Here is a 27444-nt window from a genome sequence, read left to right as displayed (position 1 = left end):
GCTGCTTACAGCCATGAGCTTAATTAATTCCAGATATTCAATGCCAGGCCAAGTCTGGACTCCGGCATTGAATATCTGGATATGTGCAGCTACCCGGAAGTTAATCATATAGAGGCCAATATTCAAACTTGTGCCCATGAACTTGGAGGATTGAGTTATGACAGCCTTTTGCTGTCCTAACTTTATCCACTTTTACTTTGCTGGTTAACAGAATGAATATCACCACTAACTGGTTAAGTTTCAGCTCTATCCCTGGTCTTCTTCTTCATTTGTTTGTGCTTTGCAACTGCTTTGTTTTATCCTGACAAAAGATGAAAGGAGGTATATCAAATGGTGAAATAAACTAAACTAATCTAATAGAGTAGTGCAAGGGAAGGTACGTGCATGCACAGACATTTTTCTTGTTTCTGAGCTCTAGAGAGCTACTCCATCCCAGTGCCACTGGATAACATAACAGGTTTTGTGGACCATATGAAACCATATAGCTCAGAAAAGTTCACAAATCAAAAGGTAAAGCAATATTAATGTTGTTCACATAATAAGATGGAAATAACCTATAAATAACAAGAATAACCATCTAGGTATTTATTGAATAACCATGTTTTTAATTTTTGTGAAATTTTAAATCATGTTCTAACCGAAGCTCAATAGGAAGTGAATTCCAATATTTTATAGCAGTGAAATGGAATATCATCTTAGTGACTAGCATGAAGAGAGAGCTTATGTTTTGTACTGTCCTGATAGAATGACGATTAGTAGGTAGGGAAGCTAACTGAAATGAGTAACCAGGACACATTCCATAAAGAATTTTAAAGACTAGGATAATATTATTTGTCTGATTTATTCTACTGTTTACTGAAAACACCCATTACAAGTAAATGGCTTTGAAAATTGCCCTTATATTGCACAAATTGTTAGCTCTGTAGAAACACAACAAATGTATTTTTGTTGTGTTCATAACATGTGTTTTTAATGCCTAAAAAGGGCAATTTTCAGCAGCATATAGCTACATTAGTAATGATTAATGTGGTTATACTGTCCACTTGAAAACTTCCCCCTTCAATGCATAGATTCATTGTTTCACAGCACACATACTTTCAGCTGCAATGGAAAGGGTCTGGGCAGGGAAGGAAAAGTACTTTGACATTCTGTCTTTGCACCTGTGAGAATGTAGATACAAAGCTCATGATGCTTTTGTACCTGCAGTCCCTGTGGTCACACGGAGGCTCATTTTCAAAGCACTTAGACTTACAAAGTTCCATAGGTTACCACGGGGCTCATTTTTGAAAGAGAAAAATGTCTAAAAAGTGGCATAAAGCAGCACTTGGAAGTTTTTCTCACAAAAATGTCCAAATCAGTATTTTCAAAACCTATTTTTAGATGTTTTTCTATGAAGTCAATCAGAAGTGCATTCAAATGACAAGGGGGCATGTTGAAGGCAGGATTAGGGTGTACTTAACACTTGGATGTTTTACATCCAGGACTAAAACCAAGATGTTTTGGTCGAACTGTTTTCAGAATGAATAAGGCACAAAAAGGTGCCCTAAATGACCAGATAACCACTGGAGAGAATCATGGGTGACCTCCCAATACCCCCCTGTGGTCAGTGACCCCCTCCCACCCCCAATTATGTAAATAAAAATATGAATTACCAGCCTCTATGACAGCAGCCGATGTTAATCAGGTCTATTAGAGCAGCATGCAGGTCCCTGGAGTAGTGTAGTGGTCAGTGCAGTACACAGTGGGGGGGACCCTGGTCCCTGTCTCCATCTACCTGTCACCTTTGTGGTAGAAACTGTGACCCCTCCCAAGGTTACCAGAACCCTTCTGTACCCACATATAGGTGCCCCCTTCACCTATAAAGGGTATTGTAGTGGTGTACAGTGGGGGACAGTGGATTTGGGGTGGGGTTTGGAGGGCTCAGGGGACAAGATAAGGGAGCAAAGGTGAGATGTGTACCTGGGAGCATTTTTATGTAGTGTACAGAAGTGTCCTCTAGGGTGCCCCATTGCTCTCCTGGAATGTCTGGGGACAATTCTACTAAAAATGCTGGCTCCTCCTACATCCCAATGGCATGAATCTCTACTTTTTGCAAAAATGGACCAAAAAAAACAAAATGTCCAAATCATAAAACCTTGTTCAAAACAGTATTTTCAGGAGAAAAAAAAGTTAGACATTTTTCTTTTTTGAAATTGACTTTCTTTCCCATTTGGATTTTAGACATTTTGTGCAAAATGTTGTGATGAGGCAGGGAACTACAAGGTCCAGAATGCACTGCAGCAGCAAGAGAATCAGAGTCAGGGGGAGGACTCTAGCCAGGAGAGTGAGAAGCCAGCACTTGATTGGGAAATTGAACCAGGTGTGAGAGGATTGTAGGCAGCGTTATTAAGAGAGTGGTGGAAAGCTGTAGGGAGGAGATAGAAACACTGGGGAAGCTCTCTCTGGAAAAGGTGACAGCTGGAGAAGGAAAGTAGATGCTTGTGTGTGACTGTTTGAGTTTGAGGAGCTGTCTTAAGTTGGAGAAGGGTTTAAGTAGCAGGCTCTGAGTAAAGTGCCTTTTTATTATGTTTGACTTGAAGAAATGTTTATGTTAAAGAAGAAGAAATGTTGATGTTAAAGAGGAAATAAGCCATGAGGAGTATGTTAAATGGCCATTAATAAAACCCTTAATTTTAAGAAACCTGGTGTTGATGAGCGTTTTGTGAAGGGAGAAGAGAAGGCAGAAAGCTCCCCAGTGTTTGAGACAGAATCCTGTGTGTTACCAAGAAGGCTAGAGCCCAGCAGTGACTGTGTGTGTGTGGAGGAAGCTAAGCAGGGTCAGCCCTGGCTGGAGTCTGGAAGGGTGACCAGCTCACAACATACAAAATCAGACTTAGATGTCATATTGAAAATGCCCCTCAATGTAGCTTTGTAAGTCTAAGTGCTTTGAAAATATGCTTCATAGTAAATGACTGCAGGTAAAGGCCTGAATGGTCCATCCAGTCTGTCCAACAGTCACACTCATGATCAATTCATGATTAAATCAACGATTAATGTGATATTATGCACTTGATCATGGTCTTTCTTTGGTGTTTCTGGGACATAGACCGTAGAAGTCCTCCCGGCTCTGTCCTTATGTTCCAACTATTGGAGTTGCTGTCAAAGACCACCCTAGCCTATCCAAATCCATCTTGTTTATGGGATCCAGACCGTAAAAGTCTGCCCAGGAGTGTCCTTAGTTACGGCTACTAAAGTTGCCGATGAAGCCCTTTCCAGCCCATTCTAAATTGGATTGCCATATACAGAACACAAAACTTCAAAGTCTACCCGGCACTGGCCTTGGTTCTTCACAGCCAGAGTCGCCATCCAAGTGTCACTCACACATCCACACACAGGGGCAGACTGACTGTTCGGGCAACCGGGCAGTGCCTGAGGGCCCAGAGGTTCTGTCCGGATGCCTGCCGTTCTCCCCATTCCCACACACCAGGGTTTAAATCTTTTATTTACATCTGTTGCAGCAGCCACGTCATTGAAAGCCCGGTCCGTCTCTAGCTTTCCCTTCGTGAGTTCGTTCTCTCAGAGTCCCACCTTCTGATGTCATTTTCTCTTTCCGTGAGGGCAGGACTGATGGAATGAACTCACAAAGGGAAGGCTAGAGATGGGCAGGGCTTTCAATGACGCGGCCACTTCGACAGAGGTAATAAAAAGATTTAAACCATGCAGGGTGGCTCTGTGGCAGGAAGAAAAAGGGGGCTGTTGGGGGGAAAAGATGGCGGGCAGGTGGATATGAATGGGAGGGGAGGATGGGGGGCGAAGGAGAATCACTGGACATGGATGGGAGTGGGATGGGGGGCTAAGGAGAATCGCTGGACATGGATGGGAACGGGAAGGGAGGGCAGGGCAGAGAGGAGAATCACTGAGTATGGATGGATGGAGGGAGGCAGGGGAGAGGAGAGAATTGCTGGGTATAGATGGAGGGGGCAGTGGAGAGGAGAGAAGAGAATTGCTGGGGATGGAGGAGAGCAGGGGAGAGAAGAGAATCACTGGGTATGGATGGATTTTATTTATTTATTTATTTTTATTTATACCCCGCGCTTTCCCATTCATGGCAGGCTCAATGCGGCTTAAGTACTTATTTGTACCTGGGACAATGGAGGGTTTAGTGACTCGCCCAGAGTCACAAGGAGCTGCCTATGCCTGCAGTGGGAATCAAACCCAGTTCCCCAGGACCAAGGTCCACCACTCTAACCACTAGGGGGGCAGGGGAGAGAAGAGAATCGCTGGGTATGGATGGATGGAGGGGGGAAGGGGTGAGAAGAGAATTGCTGGTTATGGATGGATAGAGGGAGGTAGGGGAGAGAAGAGAATTGGTGGATATGGATGGAGGGCAGGGGAGAGGAGAGTTACTGGACTTGGGTGGATGGAGGGGAGGGCAGGGGAGAGGAGAGTTGCTGGACATAGGTGGATGGAGGGGATGGGAGAGGAGGGTTGCTGGACATGGGTGGATGGCGGGGGAGGGGAGAGAGGAGGGTTGCTGGACATGGGTGGATGGAGGGGAGGGCAGAGGAGAGAGGAGGGTTGCTGGACATGGATGGATGGAAGGGAGGGCAGGGGAGAGGAGAGTTGCTGGACATAGGTGGATGGAGGGGGAGGGGAGAGGAGGGTTGCTGGACATGGGTGGATGGAGGGGAGGGCAGGGGAGAGAGGAGGGCTGCTGGACATAGATGGATGGAGGGGAGGGCGGGGAGAGAGGAGAATTGTTGGGCATGGATGGAGGGGAGGGAAGGGAAGACAGGAAGGAGATGCACATGGATGGAGGGGAGAGAGAAGAAATTCGGGACATGGATGGAGGGGAGGGAAGGAGAGGAGATGAGGGAAAAGGAAGAGAGGAGAAAAACTGTATATGGATGGAGAAAATAGGCAGAAGCTGGATCCACTGGACAGTCAAGTCTGCGGAGGACCCAGCTTTTACTTACAGGAAGCCCTGGAAATGGAGTTAAGAGGACAGAATCAGATACTTGGCCAGCATGATCAGAAAACAAAAGTCACCAGACAACAAAGGTAGAAAAAATCATTTTATTTTCATTATAGTGTTTGGAATATGTCCACTTTGAGAATCAGGTGCTCAACGTTAAAAGTTTATATTTATTTACTTATTTATGGCATTTTATCCCACATTAAACATGAATTAGATTGGAACCTGGGATCATTTAATTTTTTTTCCTGGAGAGAGTAATGCATTGCCTCCCCCAGGCTCTCTCCCTGGTTATAGCCAGCTCTGCAGTTTTGGGAGCACGCAGAGGTGGATGGGGGGGGGGGGGGGGGGAAGCAGAGGTGGACAGGGGAGAGAGCCTGTTGTTAAACATTTACCAGCACACCACTGCACACTACCTTCCTGCCACGGCCACCACTGCTGCTGCTGTTACAGCAGTGGCGGCAAAAACAGAAATAAAGATTGCGATACGGAGCCACACTGTTCCTCCTGTTCGCGGCTGCTGGTCCCGCCTTCCTCTAACAATTTCCTGTTCTGTGGCAGAGCTGGTCAGCTGCGAGTGGGAAGGGAACAACGATGCTGTCCCGCAATATTTTGTTTCTATTTTTGCCGCCACTGCTGAAACAGCAGCAGGGAAGCAGCAGTGGTGGCCGTGGCAGGAGGATATTGGGTGGGAGTGAGGATAGCCTGGTCCTGGTGTGCCAGTAGTAGTGGGGGTGTCCGGTGGGGGGGGGGGGGCTGAAAAAAAAACTGTAGCACTGGATGGAAGGGGGAGGGTATGATTGTAAATGAGGGTAGGGTGGAAGAGTGGGAATATGGGGATTAGGTGGGGTGATAGTGGGGACATACAAATTGAGCAGGAATAAAGAGGACCCCAGGTACAGGGTGACTGAGTGATGGAGAAAGACAGACGATGGATGGAGAATGGAGTGGAGAGGGGGAACAGATGCCGAATGGAAAGGAGAAGAGATGGGACAGATGATGGATGGGGGGGGGGAAGGGAGGACAGATGCTGGATGAGGAGAGAGGGGACAGATGTCAGATGGAAAGAGGGAGAGGAGGGACAGACACTGAATGAGGGAGAAAGGACATATGCCAGATGGAAATGGGGAGAGTAGGGACAGACACTGGATGAAGGGGAGAGAGGGGATAGAGGCTGGATGGAAGGGAGAGAGAGGATGCAGATGTTGGATGGAACTGGGGAGAGAGAGGGGCCTGAGTGGATGGAAGTGAAGAGAGAGAGGGGCCAGATGCTGGATGGAGGAGGGAGGAAAAGAGGAGAGACTCTGGATGGGAGGAGAGAGAAGGGTCAGATGCTGGATGGAAAGGGGGTGAGAGGGGACAGGCAATGGATGGAAAGGGGGAAGAGAGGAGGCAGATGCTGGCTGGAAAGGGGGGAGAGAGGGGGCAGATGCTGGATGGAAAGGGGAAAGAGAGAGAGGGAGCAGATGCTGGATGAAAAGGGGGGGAGAGAGATGGATAGACACTGGCGAGAGTTAAGAAGATATCGAGGAAAAAAGAAACAAGAGATTAGGACCAGGGGCGTATGTGGGGTTCGGCGGTAGGGGGGCCAGAGCCAGAGTGGGGGGGACACATTATAGCCACCCCCCACCGCCATTGCCACCCCCCTGCTGCCATTGCCACCCCCTGCCGCCGCCAACACCTACCTTTGCTGGCGGGGGACCCCAACCCCCGCCAGCCGAGGTCCGCTTCCTCTAAAAATATTCCTTGAGTTGAGGTCTTTTAAGTTGTTTGTCCTCGCTCCCACTCCTCCGTGCTCAAACTCTGCGGAATCCAGTTTCAGAGTATGTCTGACGTCGCGGCACGTTGTATGTCGTCCTGCACGTACAACGTGCTGCGACGTCAGACAGACTCCGAAACTGGATTCCACAGAGTTTGAACAGCAGCACGGAGGAGTGGGAGCGAGGACGAACAACTTAAAAGACCTCAGCTCAAGAAATATTTTTAGAAGAAGCGGACCTCGGCTGGCGGGGGTTGGGGTCCCCTGCCAGCAAAGGTAGGTGTTGGTGGCGGTAGGGGGGTCCAGGGCGAAATCTGCGGAGGCCCAGGCCCCTGTGGCCCCATGCAGATATGCCCCCAACACAATTAGAAAAAAGTAAACGGCCAGACAACAAAGGTAGGAAAAATGAATTTTATTTTTAGTTTAGTATAAAGTAGTGTGGTAGCTGTGTTAATAAAGAAAATGGAAATAAGATGATATCTTTATTGGACTAATTTTAATACATTTTTGCTAATGTTTGGAGACCCAACCCTCCTTTCTCATGTCAGAACAGAATACCTTAATAGCAGTATACTGTCCTGACCTGAGGAAAGAGGTTTTGGCCTCTGAAAGCTAACTGGAAAATATATTTGATCCAATAAATTGGTATCATCATATTTTCCATTTTTTTTCTTTTATGTGTATTTGTTAACCTATAGTATAGTGATTGAAATATGTCAGTTTTTGAAATTTGCATCTGCGGGAAGGGGAGTGTCGTCAGCACAGCGGGTAGGAAAGAACTGGGATGATGGGGGCGTCGGGCAGTGGCCAGGCAGGGGGTCCAGACCACTCTCAGTCCGCCCCTGTCCACACACCTGCAACCGTTTAAGTTTATTTTTTTTATTACACTATCCATTTTCTAAATAGCGATCCTCTGTGTTCATTCCATGCCTTTTTGAATTCTGTCACATTTCAAAGTTCTCCTTTGTAAATAAGTTTGCAGTTTCACATGTACAAAGTACACATACACCTGTAACAACCTTGCCTAGCCCAAAATTGCCTCCATAGTTCTAGAGCTTATCATTTCTCATTGTTATCTCTGCATGTTTTTTCCTTCTCATTCCTTCCTTGCCATTACTGTATCCCCTCCCCCCTGATTTTCCATACTCTTTCCATTTTTTTCCTTATTTAACGTTCTTCCTCTCTCTTCCTGTAACTCTCTCCATTCCCCACCTTTTTCTCATCCTCTATCACTATCCAACCTACTACTACTACTACTACTTATCACTTCTATAGCGCTACAAGGCATACGCAGCGCTGTACACCATACACGAAAAGACAGTCCCTGCTCAAAGAGCTCACAATCTAAATAAGACAAGACAGGTAAATAGAAAGAACAACTAAGAGGTGAGGGAATTAAAGAGGTGAGGTACAGGGCAAGAGAGTAGTGGTTAGGAGTCAAAAGCAGTGTCAAAGAGGTGGGCTTTTAGCCTGGACTTGAAAACGGCCAAAGACGGGGCTAGACGTACAGGCTCTGGAAGTCTATTCCAGGCGTGAGGTGCAGCGAGATAAAATGAACGGAGTCTGGAATTAGCAGTAGAGGAGAAGGGGACAGACAAGAGAGATTTATCTACAGAGCGGAGTGCCCGAGGGGGGACATAGGGAGAGACAAGATCAGATCTGTGAAAATATTCAAGGAGTGGCAATTTGATACAGGTTTGGAAGGTTACCCATTTTGGACTTTGATTTTATTGAATGTCACGATTATACTCAGTTGAACGCTGATGCCCCCGATCCACCTGGTCCACGGCAGTGTCTCCACCGTTATGAGTACATACCGTATACACTCAAATATAAACCTATCTGAGATAACATTTATAAACCGGGATAACATTTTCCCGTCAAAAAAGGGGGAAAACTGTTAAATATAAACTTCTTCCCTTGTAGGTTCTACAGTATAAGAAGAGATGTGGTGAGCTGGAGCGAGAACTACTGGAGAAAACATCTGAATCTGAACACCAGAAACAGACAGTCAGTATATAACCTAAAACTTGTCATTGCACCATTGAGCATAGGACAGGCTTCCAATCATGATTGGTTTTATTTCTGCTCTATTACCATCTAAAAAATAACTTTGAATCTGCCATAATGAATGATCCAAATCCTCAGGGAACCTGCTTGTCTTATTTCATTGAAAATTTAAGATTAATTGATTATAGGGTGAAGATGTGTTCTGTTGACATAAAGGGTAATTTTTATAGCAGAGCACCTAGATTCTGAAGGCTCACAGGCAGACATGTTATGCCTATTTTATATAAGCAGGGGATAAGATTAACCTGGAATATGGTGAAAGGGGAGCGCCTTAAAACAGCTATTGGGAAAACACTTGGCACTGATTTCCCTTTGAAAGAATGATTTTTCAGATAAATGAAGCTATTGCTTTATAAAAAAAATTAAATTAAAATTACGTTTTGATAATAAAATGAAGGAAATTAATAGTAATTGATCTTACCAATGAAGATGATGATAATATTTGAATTCCCTTGCAATGATTTGAGATTTGCATCACTGAGGAACCATACCTTATATTGTAAGATTATTGAAAAATGCTTGTTTGTGGGAACCTGGATATGAGTACTAATGTGTGACTTATTCCTACATCGTATATATAGTTATATTTGCCATTTGTGGATATTTTATAAAACATAGTAACATAGTAGATGACGGCAGAAAAAGACCTGCACGGTCCATCCAGTCTGCCCAAGATAAACTCATGTGTATACCTTACCTTGATTTGTACCTGTCTTTCTCAGGGCACAGACCGTATAAGTCTGCCCAGCAGTTTTTCCTGCCTCCCAACCACCTGTCCCGCCTTCCATCACCGGCTCTGGCACAGACCGTATAAGTCTGCCCTCCCCTATCCTCGCCTCCCAACCACCAACCCCTCTTCCCCCCACCTGCTCTGCCACCCAATTGTAGCTAAACTTCTGAGGATCCATTCCTTCTGCACAGGATTCCTTTATGCACATCCCACGCATGTTTGAATTCCGTTACCGTTTTCATCGCCACCACCTCCCGCGGGAGGGCATTCCAAGCATCCACCACCCTCTCCGTGAAAAAATACTTCCTGACATCTTTCCTGAGTCTGCCCCCCTTCAATCTCATTTCATGTCCTCTCGTTCTACCGCCTTCCCATCTCCGGAAAAGATTCGTTTGCGGATTAATACCTTTCAAATATTTGAACGTCTGTATCATATCACCCCTGTTCCTCCTTTCCTCCAGGGTATACATGTTCAGGTCAGCAAGTCTCTCTTCATACGTTTTGGAACGCAAATCCCATACCATCCTCGTAGCTTATCTTTGCACCGCTTCCATTTTTTTGACATCCTTCGCAAGGTACGGCCTCCAAAACTGAACACAGTACTCCAGGTGGGGCCTCACCAACGTCTTATACAGGGGCATTAAAACCTCCCTTCTTCTGCTGGTCACACCTCTCCCTATACAGCCTAGCAATCTTCTAGCTACGGCCACCGCCTTGTCACACTGTTTCGTCGCCTTCAGGTCCTCGGATACTATCACCCCAAGATCCCTCTCCCCGTCTGTGCCAATCAGACTCTCCCCGCCTAACACATACGTCTCCCTTGGATTTCTACTCCCTAAGTGCATCACTTTGCATTTCTTCGCATTGAATTTTAATTGCCAAACGTTAGACCATTCTTCTAGCTTCTTCAGATCTTTTTTCATGTTTTCCACTCCCTCCGGGGTGTCCACTCTGTTGCAAATCTTGGTGTCATCCGCAAAAAGGCAAACTTTACCTCGTAACCCTTCGGCAATGTCACTCACAAATATATTGAACAGAATTGGCCCCAGCACCGATCCCTGAGGCACTCCACTACTCACCTTTCCCTCCTCCGAGCAAACTCCATTCACCACCACCCTCTGGCGTCTGCCCGTCAACCAGTTCCTAATCCAGTTCACCACTTCGGGTCCTATCTTCAGCCCATCTAGTTTATTCAAGAGCCTCCTGTGGGAAACCGTGTCGAAATCTTTGCTGAAATCTAAATAGATTACGTCCATAGCACGTCCTTGATTTAATTCTCCTGTCACCTAGTCAAAGAATTCAATGAGATTCGTTTGGCACGATTTCCCTTTGGTGAAACCATGTTGTCTCGGATCTTGCAACTTATTTGCTTCCAGGAAATTCACTATCCTTTCCTTCAGCATCACTTCCATTACTTTACCAATAACCGAAGTGAGGCTTACCGGCCTGTAGTTTCCAGCCTCTTCCCTATCACCACTTTTGTGAAGAGGGACCACCTCCGCCGTTCTCCAGTCCCTCGGAACCTCTCCCGTCTCCAAGGATTTATTAAACAAATCTTTAAGAGGACCCGCCAGAACCTCTCTGAGCTCCCTCAATATCCTGGGGTGGATCCCGTCCGGTCCCATGGCTTTGTCCACCTTTAGCTTTCCAAGTTGTTGATAAACACTCTCTTCCGTGAACGGTGCTCTATCCGCTCCATTCTCAGGTGTACTTTTGCCAGTCCCTAGCGGTCCTTCTCCAGGATTTTCTTCTGTGAAAACAGAGCAAAAGTATCTATTTAGCAAATTGGCTTTTTCTTCATCATTTTCTACATAGCGTTTTGTTGTATCTTTTAGTCTCACAATTCCGTTTTTAGTCTTTCTCCTTTCACTAATATACCTGAAGAAGTTTTTGTCTCCCCTTCTTACATTTCTAGCCATTTGTTCTTCCGCTTGCGTCTTCGCCAGACGTACATCTCTCTTGGCTTCTTTCAGTTTCATCCGGTATTCCTCCCCGTGTTCCTGTTCTTGAGATTTTCTATATTTCTGGAACGCCAACTCTTTAGCCTTTATTTTCTCAGCCACTTGCTTGGAGAACCATATCGGTTTCCTTTTTCTTTTGCTTTTAGTTACTCTCCTTACATAAAGGTCTGTGGCCCTATTTATTACTTCTTTCAGCCTGGACCACTGTCCTTCCACTTCTCGTACGTCCTCCCAGCCCATCAGCTCCTTCCTCAGGTATTCGCCCATTTTACTAAAGTCAGCACGCTTGAAATCCAGGACTTTGAGTTTAGAGTGTCCGCCCTGCACTTCAGCCGTCATATCAAACCAAACCGTTTGATGGTCACTGCTTTCCAGGTGTGCACCCACTCTGACATTTGACACACTATTCCCATTTGTGAGCACCAGATCCAACGTTGCTCCCTCCCTCGTGGGTTCCGTCACCATTTGTCTGAGCAGAGCACTTTGGAAAGCATCCACAATCTGTCTACTTCTTTCAGATTTGGCAGATGGAATCTTCCAATCTACATCTGGCAGATTAAAATCTCCCAACAACAGCACCTCTCTTTTCTTCGCCAACTTATGAATATCAGCGATCAGATCTTTATCTAGTTCCTCCAATTGTGTACAAACATTAAAAAACCAGCTGAGTCTCTGCCAATGCTGACAAACATGCACAGGTGACCAATATATTTCTTGGTCATTTGTGTACTTGTCTATTTTATAAAGGTACCACATGAGTCTATGTGCCTTAGTAAGATATCCTACACTAGTTTGTATGTGTGTGTGTATGTGTTATGATAGGGATCATGCACATGCATATATTTTATACCTATCCAGCCTCTACTCCACCCACTCAGTGCCTCTGGGAATGCCTATTCATATATCATCTACAAGTAGGTGTTATATTTTCTAAGCACATTGGATTAATTTTATAGACACCCACTTCAGTATATAAAATGCTATTCTACACAATAAAGTCGGTTGTAAAATTACCCCCATGCCCCATGCCCCATTCCCATTCTTTTCTTCAGAAGATGTTTGCTGATTTTGAAGGGTTATTTTAGAAACTTCTATGAAGTTCCTTCTCCACACAAGCTAAGAAGACTTTTCACTCCTCTAGCCTTATACCAGCAAAGAGACATTCATTTAGATTGTACTGACCTACTGTTTTGGGGCTTATTCTTTAATGAAAAGTAGCTACCCACTTTTCTTTATAAAATACCAGTGTAAAAGGTCATATATAGGCATGAGCACTTATATCAGCCACAGAGCTGGTGTAAATGCTAAAGTCTAGAATAGACTGTGAAAAAGCACTTGTAGTATTTTATATTGTATTTTATAATGTGTGCCCACATATATGTGCTTCGCTCATGCTCTGCCCAAATTCTGCCTAAGTGAACACACACCTGCAAAGAATGTACCATCAAATACTGTTACCTAATTACAGAATAAATTTAATGACAACACATCAGAGGGAAGTACCAGCACAGAGGTATAGTAAGGCAAACAAGCAAAGTCGGCCACAAGTAGATATGATGACAAAGATTATTGAGAACCAAGGTCCGACATGACCAGTGTCTTGGCAAGAATGCTTGCCTCACGGGTCTAAAAAGACATAAAAATATGATATACAGAATTAATAATAACAACGCATAAAAATGCATATAATATAAAACAAAAATAAAAAACTTCAATGCAAAATAAGAACAAGTGACAAACGAAAAGGTCTCACTGAGATCAAGTCTCCTTATTAAATTGGGTATAGCGTCAGAAACCCTTCGGTCACTACAAGAGCAGGCAATTTAAAATATATATGCATAAAGATTCAAACAAATATAGGTGCACAATGATGTACAAGATGCAAATAAAATAACATAAGTCAAAAGGTGACATTCATATGGAAACAAAATAAAAGCACATATAACATTTGCATGGGGCCAATTCTTATAGATAGAAAGTAAAAATATATAATAAACAATGATTGTATTGCTGAATGCACACATTCCAATTAATGTTTCTTACAAAAATATTGAAATCAAATGCCATACAGAGATAGACTAACAAAATTGTAGTGCTGTCCATATGAGCAAGTACATTGAATAAAAGAATAAAAATTATATAAAATGTAATAAGAAACCCTATGGACTTAGACTGGCATCTTCATGCAAGCCAGGAGCTTGCAACCATGCTAAGTTACTAGGCATCTGGCTTCGAATTGCAGAAGTGGAAACTTTGACCAAGGTTTCAAAGGCATCATAAACTGTTCAGGTAAGTGAGTACTATACTCATTGGCTTCTACAAATATAGAAGCTAGCTAGGTTCAACCTAGTGCACAGAGAGCAGGTGAAAAAACCTGCACCTTCTGAAAGATGGCATGCATTGCAGGTACTGAATTATATTGAGCTAATGGGTAACAATCCAAGCATCTAGCATAGCTCTTTGAAAGACTTTGATTCTTAAAGTATCTAACTTAAGGGAGTCCTTTCACAAATGATTTTAGGGAAATCCATGCATCTCTTTGCTTTTTTTCATGGCTGCTTCAACTACTACTGAAGAGTGTGACAACTGGATTTTATTAAATCCTCCAGTTGGTTGGACTTTATACTTTATGTTCAACCTCTTGGAAACAGGTTGAACAGTAAGTGGACTCTGCTGGTCCTCAAACATGCCATGATTAGGTACAGCAAGGATCATTTTAGGGTCTCAATATAATTTAGAAAGCCAAAAACATCAGTTCTTGTTCCATTTCCTGCTGAAGTGAAAAAGGAATTTGTTTTGCCATCTTGCTGACAAGTGTCATGTATGAAATGTTCTCATATGGCAACTAATCTCTCTGTGGTGAAAGAGACCAGTCAATTGGAATTCCTGTAGAACCCTCTTCTTATTCATTATCTGGAGAGTTTAATAGTTTAAAAAGATTTGATATACCACTCTATTGGATATCAAAGAGATCTAGGAAGCTCTCTACATCAGATGGGACACAAGTCTGGAGAGGAAGGAGGAAGCAAAAACACAGGCTCATGCGCAGAATCTGAAGTGGATAACAGTAGGTCAGTAGGTTTTAAATGCCATAAGGCTAGAAGAGTGAGAAGTCATCTTAGCTTGTGTGGAGAAGGAACTTCATAAAAGTTTCTGAAATAACCCTTCAAAATCAGCAAACGTCTTCTGAAGAAAAGAATGGGAATGGTCTGGAAACAGGAGAGGCATTGAAGATGAAGATTCATCAGCTACTGTAATCAACACTGGAGTAAAAAGTGTAGGCTGTTACACAAAACACTAAACAGAGGTAAATCAGTCTGCACTGGGCATGTCTTTTGCAGTGTCAGGAAGTGCCACAGAACAGATGTTAACAGTGTCCCCCCCAGGCTTCTGCAGATGATCCAAAAGCAGCTGTGCTATAAGCCTAGAAATCTCAAGGAGGTACTCAGTCTGCCTTGATTATTGTCTGGTGGGCCCCTTTGATGAATAGATTTTAAGTCACTCTCTCTGATATTCAACACTATTTAACCTGTCAGAAATGGCTGCTAACCAGTTAAATAGCATTTTTGCAGTTAACTGTGAATATTCAGTGGGAGATAACTGGTTATCTCCGCTGAATATTCACAGTTAGAGCCTACCGCTAAACTAGTTATATCACGCGACTTATCTGGTTAGGTGCGGATATTCTTTTAACCGTGCATGAGTGCTGAACGAGCTGGCACCCAGTATTTAGCGGCACTTAGCTGGCTAGTGCCACTGAATATGTCCACTAACCGGCCATCTCCTAACCGGATAGGCTAGGAGTCATCCTGAGGTAGAGTTAGGGTGGAGTGTAAACTTAGCCTGTTAGCAGCGATTTTCAGTCCGCTAATTGGCTAAGTATGCATATAAAGTTATGACAGCAAATCAGCTGTCCTAACATTATATGGTAAGTTAACCAGGCACCATTGTGAATATCAGCTGGAAGCCAAAAGCAGCTTATCAGCTGCTTACCTCTGTAGGCTGAATATCAACCCCATAGTGGTTGAATATTGCCACTATAGATATAGTGGCCAGCAGCGTGTGCTCTCCAGGTATATTCAGCACTACTGCAAATCCAGATCGCAGCACTGAATATATATATACAGTATATATATATTTTTTTTTTAACCCACACTGCAGCCAGTTTTTAAAAAATACATTCACTGCCAATTTTTTAGGCACCATATATAGAATCTCCCCCTAAGTGTTAATATTCAGTTTGTTTCTAACTTGTTTACTGCTTAAAGTAACGAGTTGCATGTCTTCAGAAGTACTAGACTGTTCTGCCCATCACCACCTACCATGTCTTCATGCCACTCACACAATTACTAACTCAAATTCATTTAGATCCCATTTTCTGAGGATGTCTTACAGCTGAATATGTGCATCCACAACCTTGAATGAAATAGATGGCACTGGAACATTAAAATTTAATTTGAGATATCAGTAGTAGGGGTAGTTATAATTAGGGTTTATATTCTTAGATGTTTATACATTGTACATTTGGGTGTTTATTTTCCAATTCGTTAGGGGTTTTTTATTGGTTAAAACCTAAAATCAGAAGTCCTATTGTTGAGAAGTGGTGATAATGCTAGTGCTAGTGTGTGTGTAGTGACAATGCTGATGATGCCCTGTGATATTAATGAATGTGGTCAGTAGGCATTGAGCAAGGTTGGTTTTTGAAACCAAACAAAACATGATTGAATTCAATATGTTTCCAGTCTCTACATTATGTGACTGTCTATAGAAATGCCGAAAAAGCTTCAAGGAGGCCAAACTAGTGTCTAAAAAATCTTTTGTTACTGTCTTTCCAAGCTACAGTCATGTTTAGATTCAACTGAATCCCGTCTTCACCAGTGTGAGCAGGAGCACAGCACCGAGTTAGAAAATGCCCTCATTCATCTGGAAGAGGAGCAACAAAGGTAGGCTCAGTTACTGTGCAGAGGGATAAAAAGACAGAGGCAAGTGCACCACAAAAAATAGGAACAAAAAAGAATGTACACAGTAAAAAGAAAAAACACAAGAGCTCTATGTTTGTGATAATACACAACACAATGAAAATTGTACAACCTGATATGTTTTGCCACACAAGCTCCCTCAGGAGTTACAATATCATGTTTCTGTTTTAAAAAAATATGAAAACAAGAATACATAAATTAAATAATTTACATAAAACCTACAAAAACACAAAAAGAATTAAACACATAGAAACACAGAGCCAGTATTCACTATCTCATTTGACAACTATGGAGCTTATTATTTTAAGAATATGTACATCTCAAAATGCCTATGTGCTTGAAAATTCCAAATCCTGATTTTGCAAAGGCAGAAAAGGGACGTCCAATAATGCAGTATATCCATATATCAAAGGGGGTGTGCTGTGGGAGTGTTTTGGGCAGGACTAGGGAGGGCCCAAAATGAGGATGTCCAACAGCAATAACTGATCAGGAAGAAACATCCAAGTCTAAAAAAGAAGGACATCCTAAGTTAGACCTTTTTCAGTCACATCCAGGGTACAAAAAAGTTCTCTGATTGAGCAGCTGACCACTGGAGGGATTAAGGCATGACACTTCCTTAATCCCCCAGTGGTTGTTATCCCCTCTCCCTCCCCTGAAAGTGACATTGAAAGGGGATGCCAGGTGCTATGACAGCTTCAATTATTATGGGCATTCTTATCAAAGCCAAAAGTCTGAAGAGTAGCCTAGTGGTTAGTACAGTGGACTATAAAGCAAAGGACCCAGGTTCAAATCCCACTTTTAACTTTTTATATTTTTTATTGTGAGCCCTCCAGAAACAGAAAAATACCTACTGTACCTAAATCCACTGCTTTGTTATTGTTTAAGGAAAAGCGGTATCTCTCTATATAAAACGCACCCTCAACGTTCTGAAGCCCTCTGACGTCACTTCCTCACCTGAAGGGATCGTGGTGGTGAAGCCCATCCAACTGACCATGTCTCTGTGCCCTGCCCTCGCATCACAACCTGATGATGTCGAGGGCGGAACACTAACAAGCACTGACACTACACGAAACGCGATTTCCCCCTGCCCCTCGCGCACTTCTGGTCGTGTCTCCTTGGTCCCGTGTCTCCAGCCCTCCTCGCGGTCGCCGTCGCTCCCCAAGCACTGACACTCCACAAAACATGATCTCCCCCTCGCGCACTTCTGGTGCTGTTGTTACCACCCCTCTCGCCTGGACTGTAGTGATGTGCTCCCAGATACCTGATGGTTGTAGTCGTGGCGAATATCCAGGGAACACTCACTCACAGCCGAGGGAGTGGAACAAATAAATTAACCTCGTCCTTTACTCTCAAAGAAGAAAGGAGGAAAAGAATCTAAGTTTAGGATTTGTTCCTGAAATGGAAGAGCCGCACCTTCAGATATGCAAATTATCTTTTTCTTTATTGGATACAAATGCAAGCAAATTTTCATTCAAATAAACTCAGATTCACAATTAGTGTGTGGCTTAATAGAACTGCAATAACATATTCAACATTCAAATGTAGTTTCACATGTATACCCTTAACTTTTTCTGTTTCTTTCAACCAAATCACCTAAAAAGGCAGAAAAGAACCTTTTCAGATAAATATTTAAATTGTCTTTTATCAAAATCAAATATTTGTTTCTATTTTCTTTCCTTGCTATTGATGTCAGAATTTAAGTCTTTATGGGTATTATGGATGTTTGTGCAAGGATCTCACTTGAACCCAGAACACTTAAGCATGTCAGGAAAACATGGATTTTTTTATATTTGATGTTGTTCTGTTCTTTAGTTTTCCCTTAAAATGTTGTAAACAAAAAAAAAAAACTTATGTCTCCTTCAACACCCTTTGCAAATGTCACTTAGCTGTGGTTGAATTTATTTAGGTGAGGTCTTTCTTGCGTTGGAGCTCAGCCGGACATTCTGAAGAGGAATATTTCACTGATCTCTTCTCCCTAAACCTCACTTATAAAGAAAATAATTCGGGAAGCAAAACCTTAGAACTGCCTGAGCTGGATCAGGCACGACTCTACTCTGGTGACAATTAATCAGTTCTCAATACTGTGGCCACACTCTCTAATTGAAATAAAATAAGTTAAAGGTTTTCTCACTACAAAAACCTATTTCTCACTGTTGATTCCCTGTTCTAAACGCTCCAGCAGACTTTAGCACTGCATTCAGAACCATCACACGGTACACAGTCCCTATTCCATTGATGTTTCAACATTTCATCTCACAAGCCCCACTCAAATACATAACATTACTCTGCATATCTATCAGAGCAATCTGGAAAATACAGCAATCATACAAAAGCCGTGCTTAATCTGCTACCTGACAAACCTTGTACTGAACTCAGAATATGAGCACAAAACACACCTGCCATAGAGACAATAAGCACAGCCTCTTTCAGTCTTACCAGGGTAGACAGCCATGTGTGTCCACTTAGTATCTGTGCATACAGACTCTCGTTCCACCTTCCATGACCTTAAATGCCCTATAACTTAACCATTCCATTCACTGCATGCAGAAACATACCTTTCCTCCACTCAAAACCAAATTAAATATGGTTTAAACTTTCTCACAGCTTTCTATTAGTACTGCTTTCTCACCCAGAACATCAGTTTACCTCACATGTATTCAGAAACACAACCATGGAAAAGGCAGTCTGGTTCATTTAAGTACTCACTTCTCAGCTCAAATCATCTCATTTTCACTCACTTTTACTATCCAAGTACCCTTTTCCAAGTCACATTTCACTTTAAACTCATAAAATCCATGCCTTCTTACTTTTCACACACTCAGCATACGTTTCTCGGTCTCACTCTCCATGTTCAGCCAGCCTTTTTCTTCAGCTCACCCAGTCTCCCTGGCAACTCACCCCCCTAGAGGATCTGACATCACTCAACGAATCAGCTTGTCAGAGAAAGACAGTTTTTTTTTCTCTGCTCTGTTTAGAATCTCCCTCCCCCATCACGGTTGCCAGATGGGTGGTTTTCCCACCCGATTGGCCGGTTTTCCGCAACCCGCCGCGGGAAACTTTTGCCCGCGGCGGGTTGCGGTTTTTTGGGCTCATTTTGGTTTTTTTTGTGTGGATTTTGGGGCGGTTTTTCGGCCGGCGGGGGGTGGGGCTAATGGCGACAGAGGTGGGGTTTGTGACGTTTTAGGCGGGGTTTGGTGACATATTGGGTGGGGCGATGACGGTGGGGGCGGGGTGATGACAGAAGGGGTGGGGCTGATGACGGTGGGGGCGGGGTGATGACAGAAGGGGCGGGGTTGATGACGGCGGGGGTGGGGGTGATGATGGAAAGGGGCGGGGTTGATAACAGCGGGGGTGGGGTGTGTGCTGTTTTTGGGCGGGTTTTGGGCTGTTTTGTGTGGGAATTTTTTTTTTTATTTGGCAACCCTGTCTCCCATAGAAGTTACTTCAAAACTTACTACACAGAGAATTTCAAAGTTAATTTTAACCTGACTTGTACCCAAAATAGCAAGGAACATTTTATAGTACAATCCCCATTTAATCATGGTTTATTCCTTGAAAAATAAAACCATATTTAAGAAACCTCTCACACTTTCTTCAGCTAACTCCATTAACAATTCCCAAACTAAACTTTAAACCTTTTCCAGCCAGAACCATCCACCAAAGCCTGGAACAACCCCCCCAGAGCCCCAGGAATAAAACATTTAATATATGTTACAATATATTACACTGTCTCCTTGGTCCTGTGTCTCCAGCCCTCCTTGCGGTCGCCATCGCTCCCCCCTTCACTCGCCTCCCTCCGTCTGCCACCTGCCCACTGCCCAGCCAATCACAGCGCCTCTCACCTCCGAGTGAAGGCGCTCCAGCAGGCAACATCTGATCATTTCCTTTCGGCCCTCTCTCCTTCCCTCCCTCTGTCTCGCCCTCGCAGAATTTACTCAGACGAAGGTGGGACAGGGATGGAAGGAGGGAGGCCCGAAGGGAAATGATCAGCAGCGCCCTCTGCTGCAGCGCTTTCACACGCAGGTGAGAGGCGCTGTGAGGGGCCGACCCCACACCCCAAGCAACACTGACCCCCCTCCAAGCCCCCACCATCGCTGCACCTCCCACCCTGCCCCCTCCGAGTCCTCACCAGAAACAACAGCTGAGCCTATTTCAGGGGCGTATCTGAACTGCGGCGGTAGGGGGGGCCAGGGCCAGAGTGAGGGGGCATATTATAGCCCCCCCCCCCCGCCGCCGCCATTGTCGATCCCCCTCCCCCCAGCCGCTGCCATTGCCAATCTCCCCCCTCCGTTGTTGTCGCCTACCTTCGCTGGCGGGGGACCCCAACCCCCGCCAGCCGAGGTCCACGTCCTCCTGCCGCTGCCGGCTGCCGTTAAAAGAATTCCGTCAGCTGGCGGGGGACCCCCAACCCCCGCCAGCCAAGCCGAGGTCCTTTCATTTCTTCTTCCAGTAAAGCTGGCGCTGAAAGTTTCTTCTGAGTCTGACGTCCTGCACGTACAACGTGCAGCGATGTCAGACTCAGAAGAAACTTTCGGCGCCAGCTTTACTGGAAGAAGAAATGAAAGGACCTCGGCTTGGTTGGCGGGGGTTGGGGGTCCCCCGCCAGCTGACGGAATTCTTTTAATGGCAGCCGGCAGCGGCAGGAGGACGCGGACCTCGGCTGGCGGGGGTTGGGGTCCCCCGCCAGCGAAGGTAGGCGACAACAACGGAGGGGGAGGGTTGGCAGCGGTAGGGGGGTCCAGGGCGAAATCTGCGGGGGCCCAGGCCCCTGAGGCCCCACGCAGATACGCCCCTGGCCTATTTACTTCCCTGTAAGCAAGGAAGCCAATTTGGTTGATCTCTGTTTCCACTCTGCCGCGCACCCGTCATTGCTATACACTCAAAATAAAGCAAGCAAACGTATGAGCTGCTGCATCCAGGTTGTCGTTCTTTATTATTGGTCCATCTGTAACAACTCTAAAGCTGTTTCATTTGGACCCCCCTCCAAGACCTCAGCCAATCCCTCACAGTTCGCCATTCGCCCCCCCCCCCCAAACATTCAAACACACACACACTCTCTAGCACACACACACACACACACACACACACACACACAAAAGACAACTGATAGCCACCAAAAACACGACCTGAAGGATCTCTCACTTTCAACCCATCACCACACGAACGCAGACCACCCCTTCAAAACCCCCTCGCCACTCCCTCACAGTTCACGACCCCCCAGCCCCCTCCCTCCCCCTAACATTCTCACCCACACACAACATCACACCCTCCCAAATAGCCGACCCAGCCCACCCCTAAAACAACATTCTGAAAACAAAACCACAATATCTATCATACACACTACTACTATTAGCATTTATATAGTGCTACCAGACAAACGCAGCACTGAACACACACAAAAACAGTTCACAAATGACAACAAGCCACAACACGACCTGAAGGCGATGGGGCACCACAAGCAGTCAGCGGCTCACCACTGGGCCGTGGACAACACCTGGAAACTTAGGCACAAAGTGGGGAGTTGCAGGGGAGTGGGAGGGGAGTGGGAGAGGGGAGGGAGGACGGCCTATAATCCGACAAGAGGAAAGGGGGCCGTGGAACTCGGAGGGCAGAGAGGTTGGCGTGGGACTCGGAGGGGACAGAGGAAGACAGCGAGGGGGAGGGAAATCTTGCTAGTGCCCGTTTCATTTGTTTCGGAAACGGGCCTTTTTTACTAGTATCAAATAAAAACAACCATAAATTATATAAACCACCTGCAAGCCTGAAGGCTATTGAAATGGTGTACATTCAAGCACAATATATATTTTTCTGCTCCTGGAGAGCTCACAATTACAAAATAAAAGTGTTAAAGTGGAATTTCAACCTGAGTCCCTTGGTTTAAAGTCCATTGCATTAACCACTAGGCTGCCCCTCTGCTCTGCAGGGAGGTATGTATTGCAATTCTTCTAAGAATGCTGCCATACAGGTGTCCTTGTCCCTGCTTTTTTGATGTCCGTATATTGTATGTTCCAGTTTGTAAAATGTTCATGCTGTATGTCCTCAGCACACAGACGTCCAACTCACTTGTATTGGAAAATACATGTGAGATGGATGTCTGTTATGGATGTTATGTGCTGGACATCTCCATTCTGATTGGACATCCTTTCGAAAATGCCCCTCTATGTCAGAGTCTTAAAAAACTACTACTACTACTTATCATTTCTAAAGTGCTACTAGACGTACGCAGCGCTGTACACTTGAACATGAAGAGACAGTCCCTGCTCAACAGAGCTTACAATCTAATTAGGACAGACAAACAGGACAAACAAGAGATAAGGGAATATTAAAGTGAGGATGATAAAATAAGGGTTCTGAACAAGTGAATAAGGGTTAGGAATTAAAAGCAGCATCAAAAAGGTGGATGTTTGGCTTAGATTTGAAGATGGCCAGAGATGGAGTTTGACATACTGGCTCAAGAAGTCTATTCCAGGCATATGGTGCAGTAAGATAAAAGGAACAGAGTCTGGAGTTAGCAGTGGAGGAGAAGGGTGCAGATAAGAGAGATTTACCCAGTGAACAGAGTTCCCGGGGAGGAAAACATTGTTATTAGTACTACAGCGTGTTGAATTTCTAAGTTCTTAATCTGAGAGTCCAATAGTAATTTAGATACAATATCACATTTCTGTTAAAACATATGAAAACAAGAATAAGTAAATTAATAATTTGCATAAAAGCCTATAAGAACATAAATAGAATTAAACATAGAAATACAGAACCAGTAAGAACTCTCTCATTTGACTACTATGACACAAAAAGGGGCATTTTCAAAAGGGACGTCCAAGTTGCGATTTGGACGTCCTTGCAAAATGGCGAAATCCAGGTGCGGGGAAACCTGTATTTTCAAACCAAGATGGACGTCCATCTTTCAGTTTGAAAATACCATCAGAGACGTCCAAATCCTTAAACTTGGACGTCCCTAGATTTTGGATGTTCCTAGACATGGACGTTTCTGACTTTCAGCGATTTTCAAAATCAAAGACATCCATGTCCAAAATGTGCTAATGCAAGCCATTTGGGCATGAGAGGAGCCAACATTTGTAGTGTACTGGTCCCCCCAGACATGCCAGGACACCAACAGGGCATCCTAGGGAGCACTGCAGTGGACTTCATAAAATGCTCCCAGGAACATAGCTCCCTTACCTTGTGTGCTGAGCCCCCCAAAACCCACTACCCCCAACTATACACCACTACCATAGCCCTTACGGGTGAAGGGGGGCACCTATATATGGGTACAGTGGATTTGTGGTGGGTTTTGGAGGGCTCCCTGTTTCCTCCACAAATGTAACAGGTAGGGACGGGGTATGGGCCCACAGACCTCCTTATGCTGTCATGGACCTGAGTATGACATCTGAGGCTGGCATGACATATTTTTAAAGATGTTTCTTGAGGGTGGGAGGGGGTTATTGACCACTGGGGGGGGGGGGTAACGGGAGGTCATCCCCGATTCTCTCCGGTGGTCATGTGGTCATTTTGGGCACCTTTTTGTGCTTTGTAATAAAAACACATCCGGGTGAAAGCGTCCAAGTGTTCATCAGGGACATCTTTGTTTTTTTCGATTATGGGTCAAAGAAGTCCAAGTGTTAGGCACGCCCAAGTCCCGCCTTCACTACGCCTCTGACACGCCCCCTTGACCTCTGGATGTCCTTGCGACGGACTGCAGTTGGAGACGTCCAAAATCAGGTTTTGATTATATCGATTTGGACGACTGTGGGAGAAGGACGTCCATCTTCCAATTTATGTCGAAAGATGGACATCCTTCTCTTTTGAAAATGAGCCCAAAAGTCTTGCAAAAACATTCTGCCTGATATTTAAAACCATTTAACCAGCTATGCGGCAATATTCAGTGGGAGATAGTCGGTTATCTCCCACTGAATGTTGCTAGGTAGTGCTTACAGATAGCCGGTTATATCGCACAATATAACCGGCTCTCCACTGATATTCAGTACATCTCCAGCTAAGTTTTGTCAGCCAAATTAGGCCACACCAAAATAGTTGGAATATCTTTGGCCAGTTTAAACTTAATCTGCCAGTGCTAAATATCGGCTTGGTCGATTAAATTTAAACCTGCTAAAATATACCCAATTATTCAATGCTAGTCACCGGAAACAGCCCAGCATTGAATATCCGGACTCAGCGCCAACTGTGGAAGGCAGCCCGGCTACTTTCCGCAGTCTGAATATCAGCCCCATTTTTATCAGTGCTACAATATAATTGACATGTAATAAATAATCAAAACAAACCTTACCATTATGCAATCTATATTGTCTTTTTCTCCAGGAACTAAATAGAAGCGTTAACTTCCACAAGCAATAAAAAATATTCTGAAAGGTAAATGCCGTGTCTTTTAAAATGGCATTTTTAGCCTTTAGTTATTTCAGTTGAGCTATGGATAATTGATTATATCGACACAAGTCAAACCATTATATTTCCCTACCCAGTTGTAATAACAAGGGGGCTCTTATGTTGATCAATCTCTCTAATTGAGCACTAAACATAAGATTCCTCAAAATATAACATTTTAAGATAAATAATTAGTGAATATAATCAATTATCCACTGACACTGAGGGCAATGGGGGCAGAAGTGAGGCCCACTCGCTCCTACCCCCTTGGGGCAGCCTCAGGAAAATGGCTGCTGCGACCTCTCATGGCAGCTTGCAGTACTTTTGAAGGGCAGGAGTGAGTGGGCCTTGCTCCTTCCGCTGTTTCCCTCACTGAACCAGCAGGGAGCTAAAGTATGCCTGGGGGAGGCCTACTGAGACAGGGGAGGGGGTCTTCCTTACAATGCTGAGGGGAGGGGGAGTGAAGGACGGGGTTTCAGAGGGAAATTGCAAAAAATAATTTTATGCGGGTGCCAGCCAATATTCAATGCAGGGGCCCATATAGCTAAGTGGATGAATTTAGGACAGCCTTTGAGCAGGTCCTGCCACTGAATATAGCCTCATAACCCCCGGCTCCTCCCCAGAACCACTCCCTGTACCGCCTCTGACCTGCCTACTTCTTTTGGGCCAATCAGAGGCGTTGGGCACTGCCCAGTTAAGTGCCACTGAACATCACAGGCAGCTCACCAAGATTTAAGCAGCCCAGAGCCTCTCTTGCCCTCTTAAATCACTCTGAATATCAGCCGGACTATCTTTATTTCTTACTTTACAATATGAACTTATACAGCCTGGGTCTTTAAATCTAGCTGTATATTTAATAATAATGAATGCAGTGGTTCCCAAACATGGTCCTGGAGGCACCCTAGCCAGTCAGGTTTTCAGGATACTCACAATGAATATTAATGAGAGAGATTTGCATGCACTGCTCCCACTGCATGCAAATCTATATCATGAATATTAATTGTGGATATACTAAACACCTGACTGGCTGGGGTGCCTCCAGGACCAGGTTTGAGAACCACTGAATTAATGAATAATAATTATTCCGGCCAATATTCAAAGCGATTTAAATGGGCAAGAGAGGCTCCAGTCTGCTTAAATCACCTGTGGCTGCCTAACCCCAAAATTCAGCAGCACTAAACCGGGCATTACCACAATGTCATCTCTGAATGCCCACAAAAAAATGGGCAGGTCAGAGGTAGTACAGAAGGTGGCATTAAGGAGGAGCCCAGGGTTATACAGGTGTCAGCACCTGCATAGCTACGTGGGTGCATTTAAGACAGCTCAAAACTGTCCTAATTCTGCCCGCTTAGATATGCAGGTGCTGGCTGAATATTGGCCGGCAGATGCATAACCTTTTTTTGTCTTTGAAAGCCCTCCTGATCTCCCTCCCCCCCAGCCTACCGCCATGAAGAAGTCACCAGCCTCCCACTGTTCTGCCATCTAGGTGGGCCCCCCTTGGGCCTACTTGTCCCTGGTGGTCTGTGGGGGTCGTTGAGGGCAGGAGAGAAGTCCCCTTGGTCCTGCCCCTTGCGGTTCTGCTTAGAAAATGGCTGCCCTTTTCTGGCCAGCATTGGCCAAATTAGCCCCCCATATTCAGTACTGGTGCCTGGACATGATCTGGCACTGAATATCCAAGCTAATCTAGCCGGCAGCATTCAGGATTTAAAAAAAAAAAAACAACACTGATTGGCGCTGGCTGAATAGCAGCCAGTTTATTTTTAGATAGTGATGTTAACTGTTATTTGCATAATTTCATGGCATGGCCCTGTCCCCACTCAAAGCTTTAGATGTTAGTGAACACAACAGCTATTTATTATTTTTTATTTTGTAAGTTTCTCATTTTTTTACCCTTTTTGAACTCCAGAAGTTACTTTGTACAATCTACACATTTTAAAAAAAGTGTTTTGCTGTATTTGGCTGTATAATATCACTTGTTGATGTTGTTTTGTGGCACAAAGCTAGGGTTACCATATCTGCAGAGACAAAAAAGAGGACACAAAATATAAAAGTGGTTGCTACTTTTGCTAAAGAAATATTTAATCATAGCAAATGTATAAATGGCTTTTAGTTAATGAATAAGCATCAAACAGTGTCTGACTGTCTGACACTTCTGGCAGGGCCTGCTTAACCTATAGACCAGGTGAGGCTCTGGTGCAGGTCACCAGTGATAAAGGGTGCCAAACACCACAGTATGTGATGTCAACAGCCAATAGATTAAACTGGCCCAGATCCCCCAGAGGCAGAGGAAGCTTACCTAGTGGTTGCACAGATTGAAAAAGAGTGGTTTTGGATCTCCTCCCAGCTCGCTCTTCATTGCAGCAATGCCGATGCCCCTCTCACTCCCCAGCAATCTGTCACCTCCCTTGGCCTCTCAAGCCCCTCACCACCCCCGGGTGTACCTTTTTAAAAGTTTTTCTTCTTATGCTTGGAACTGTGTAGCCAGCAGTGCAGCAACGATGCATATGCATTGCTGGTGCCTTCCCCAAAGCTTTCACTCTGATAACTTTCTGTTTCTGCATAAGCAGGAACTGTCAGATGGAAGACTGCGGGAAAGATCCGAGCAGCACATA

The 27444-nt window shown here is 44.6% G+C and overlaps 1 protein-coding gene across 1 annotated transcript in view; it reads left to right on the top strand.

The window, feature by feature from the left end:
- CROCC2 (ciliary rootlet coiled-coil, rootletin family member 2) overlaps positions 1-27444 on the top strand; it is an 825280-nt gene that overhangs the window by 55054 nt on the left and 742782 nt on the right. The window contains 2 exon segments of the mRNA XM_030216488.1: positions 8640-8723; positions 16362-16417. Coding sequence (XP_030072348.1) covers positions 8640-8723; positions 16362-16417 — 140 coding nt within the window.

The sequence above is a fragment of the Microcaecilia unicolor genome, chromosome 10 (assembly GCF_901765095.1).
Source record: "Microcaecilia unicolor chromosome 10, aMicUni1.1, whole genome shotgun sequence".
Lineage (NCBI taxonomy): Eukaryota > Metazoa > Chordata > Amphibia > Gymnophiona > Siphonopidae > Microcaecilia > Microcaecilia unicolor.
Note: the sequence above shows the minus strand (reverse complement) of the source record. Positions and strands in the feature narration are given on the sequence as shown.